This window comes from Propithecus coquereli, unplaced genomic scaffold (genome assembly GCF_000956105.1).
Source record: "Propithecus coquereli isolate 6110/MARCELLA unplaced genomic scaffold, Pcoq_1.0 Scaffold3, whole genome shotgun sequence".
NCBI lineage: Eukaryota > Metazoa > Chordata > Mammalia > Primates > Indriidae > Propithecus > Propithecus coquereli.
In genome coordinates this window covers 14563673-14567465 of record NW_012148618.1, presented here as the reverse complement: position 1 = coordinate 14567465, position 3793 = coordinate 14563673, and the positions used below count along the sequence as shown (strand labels likewise).

The following is a 3793-nucleotide window of genomic DNA, read 5'->3' as shown; positions in this document are numbered from 1 at the left end:
AAAAAAAAAAAAAAAAAAAAAGAAGGATTATTCTGGTTGCCGTGTTGATGATAGATTATAGAAGAACAAGGGAAGGAGCAGAGAGATCAGTTGGGAGGTTATATTGCTGTCCAGGCAAGAGATGATGGCACAGACCAGGTGATACTAGTAAGTTAGTGAGAAAAGATATATTTTGAAGGTAGAGTCAACAGGATTTCTTTTTAAAAAAACTTTTAATTATTATGGGTACATAATAGTTGTATGTCTTTATAGGGTACATGTGATGTTTTGATACAGGCCTACAATATAAATTAATCAAATCAGGATAATTGGGGTATCCATCACCTCAGGCATTTAACATTTTGTGTTAGGAACATTCCAACTGCACTCTTTTAGTTATTTTAAAGTATACCATAACTTATTTTTTATTATAGTCACTTTGTTGTGCTATCAAACATTGTTCATTCTATCCTTATCTATCTAATTTTTGCACCCATTAACCATTGCCACTTTATGCCCCCCTCCCCACTTACCTTTCCCAGCCTCTGGTAATCATCATTCTATTCTCTGTCTCCATGAGATCAATTGTTTTTAATATTTACCTCCCCCATATGAGTGAAAACATATGAGATTTGTCTTTCTGTGCTTGGCATATTTCACTTAATATCATGTTCTCCATTTCCATCCATGTTGTTGCGAATGGCAGGATTTCATGATTTTTTTGGCTATATAATATTCCATTGTATATAAGTACCACAATTTATTTATGCATTCATCTGTTGATGCACACTTAGATTGATTCCAAATCTTGGGTATTGTGAACAGTGCTGTAATAAACACGGAAGTGCAAATGTCATTTTGATACACTGAATTTCCATCCTTTGGGTATATACCCAGCAGTGGGATTTCTGGGTCATATAGTAGTTCTATTTTTAGTTTTTTGAGGAACCTCCATACTATTTTCTATAGCAGTTGCACTAATTTACATTCCCACCAACAGTGTACAAGGGTTCCCCTTTCTCCACATCCTCGCCAGTATTTGTTATTGTGTGTCTTGATAAAAGCCTTCATTCTGTCAACAGGATTTCTTGATGGATGGGATGTGGGAGGGAATAGAAGAGTTAAGAGTGACACATTGGGGATGATTGAGGTTGGTAGCGCCCAAGGTTAGAGTTTGGGAATAGTTTGGTCCTCATTGCCTATGTCCCAGCTTTAGAGGTTGGCCAGGGCCAGGAACAGAATAATGAATGAACTACTCTATCCTGTAAATGTTTTTGAAGCAATAAAATTTCTGCTTTCATCCAGGTGTGGTAGCATGTGCCTGTAGTCCCAGGTATTTGAGAGGCTGAGGCAGGAGGATCACTTGAGCCCAGGAGTTTGAGTCCAGCCTGGGCAACATAAAAAAAAAAAAATTCTCCTTTTATTTACAGAAAAGCACGTCAAGAAAGGGTATCTTTGGACTCATGTGAAGCTTATGAAGAAGAGTTTAAAGACAGTCCTGCCAAAGAGGGTTTAGGAAAGGATTTGATGGCAATTGCATCAAAACCAGAAGGGTCCTTGTCAAAACCAGAAGCATGCTTGTCAAAAATAAAAGAGTATCCATCTTCCTCCTCCATATCCTCCTCCGTTTCCTCCTTTTCTGAATCCAGAGATTATGAATTTACTGGTGAGCAGAAGAAGGGTTTCTTCCATTTGAATTCAGACTCCTCCTCTTTATAAAATATCCCAATATTAAGAGAAGCTCTCCTATTATATCTGCGTTCCAATTTTCTCCATCAGTCCGATTTTCTGGTCTTAATTACTCTTTTCTTGCTTCTTCATTTGCTCTGTAGTTCTCATTCACCTTGGATAAATGTGGCTGTAACTCTCTTTGCTCATTGTAAAAAGGGGTCTCTTGGTGGAGCACTCTTTTGCCTCCCTACTTCCTGTTTCCTCTTTTATCCCTACTTTCCCACCCACACCATAGGATTTGTCAGCGCTTATCCAACTTTCACAAATCTAGTCATGTTTTAATGAAGCATTCCTCCCTATAGATCAATTGGACTGGGAAACACTTGTGCATCAGAATCTGCCTGGGCTAATGGAAATGGATCAGGATGATCGTGTTGTTTGGCCCAGAGATTCACTCTTCCGATATTTCGAGTTGCTAGAAAAGCTTCAGTATAACCTAGAGGAGCGGAAGAAGTTGCAAGAGTTTGCAGGTATGGAGTTAGGGCAGTCATGGGGACTAGGAGTTGAGTACATGGGGGGAAAATATATATATATACATCTATATATATCTCATATATAGCCGAGGAGAAGGAGAAGGGTGTCCACTACTCTGTCATCTCAACTTCTCAATTTCTGCCTCACACCTAAAAAAGGCAAATTTTTGGTTTGATAGGTCACATTCTGGGTACGTGTTCCAATTTCCTCTAACTTAGAGAAAAACTAGAAACTGCTTCTCCAGCAGGGGACGCCCAAATTCCATGAGGTCTGGGTCCGAAGAGGAGTGTCCAATTCCAGTTGTTGGGTATTAGAACATTGTGGGCCTTTGCTTTATTTGGCCAGCCCACCCCTTCTGTACATGTTCCTTCTCTTTGAAGGTCGCATTTCAGACTTGAGCAGCAAAGCTTCAGGCTCAAGTTGGACAGCTGTGGGGATCAAGACAGTGAGCAGAAAGCCCACAAGTGTCCACAGTCCCAACCCCCAAAAGAGGTTTATGAATTACAAACTTCTCTTCCTATCTGCCCATCCTAGCGTTAGCCTCAGCAGAGAGAAATATGTGATTTAAATAGTAGGGTTTGATGTAAGCTGAGAACTATCTGCTCATAATTATTTTCCCTAAATTTCACCACTTGGAGATTAATTTGTATTAATAAAATTTCCCTATAAAAGTGAAAAAAAACCCAGAAGAGTTAGGGGTGTTTTTTTACAATTTAATATGGACTGGTGTTACCTGGGTTTTCCTCCTCATAATGGGTTGGAAGCAACTAAATGTGAGAATACAAAACTAGGGAGGAGGACTCTGTGTGTGTGTGTGTGTGTGTGTGTGTGTGTGTGTGTGTGTGTGTGTGTGTGTGTGTGTGCGGTGGGCAATAAGAGGAATTTGTAACATTGGAACATGGAATTTAGAGCAGGATGTCAAAGACAGGCTTTGCTTACTTCAAAATGTTGCCTAAGGTTCATCCTGCTCCCTCCAATCATTCTCAGCCCTGCCTTCTCATTTGTTCTCTGGGAACAGGGTGAAAGGGAGGTGAAGGTAGCAAAGGAGTGTAGCATCTTTAATCCCGATTAACTTGTTTATGGAAAAGAGTACACAGACTCATATGGCTGCATTTAGAGTAAAGATTAATAAAGATTTGTGTGGCAACCTAGAACCTGGAAAAGTGGGTCTTCACCAGACATATGTTCTGAATGTGCTCAGCTCTCTAGCCTCACAGCCTGTTTCCTTTGCAGTACAGGCACTGATGAACTTTGAAGACAAGTAAAGCTGACAATGGATGGCTTCAATCTCTTTGGACCCAGCAAAAGATAATAAAGGGAGTAGTTGGAAATAGAGAATTCAACATATAAGTGTCTAATAAATACTGCTGGTAATTGCTCAGTGGTCTGTCTCTGAGGGAGGGTATACTGAAAGACATAGGTCAGGCAAAAAAGTTAGCTCAGATGCCAGTGAAGCTTGTGCTCCTCAGCGTTCTACTCTTTCCTCAGCCCCTGAGTCTGACTCTTTTCTTGGCTTTATTGTTGTAGCTCCCACTTTCCTGCAACCTCCCTGTTAAGAGTCCTAATTTCATCCTCTCCCTCCCTGATGCGTACACAAAGTCCTCTCCGC

At 40.3% G+C, this 3793-nt stretch overlaps 1 protein-coding gene across 1 annotated transcript in view; it reads left to right on the top strand.

Annotated features, from left to right (window-relative positions):
- The window catches only part of CATSPER2 (cation channel, sperm associated 2), a 15371-nt gene extending 11922 nt beyond the window's left edge, over nt 1–3449 (top strand). Inside the window, exons 10-12 of the mRNA XM_012649139.1 lie at nt 1410–1645; nt 2013–2180; nt 3418–3449. Of these exons, the coding sequence (XP_012504593.1) occupies nt 1410–1645; nt 2013–2180; nt 3418–3449 (436 nt within the window). The remainder of the gene's footprint in view (nt 1–1409; nt 1646–2012; nt 2181–3417) is intronic.
- Nucleotides 3450–3793: the final 344 nt, after the last annotated feature.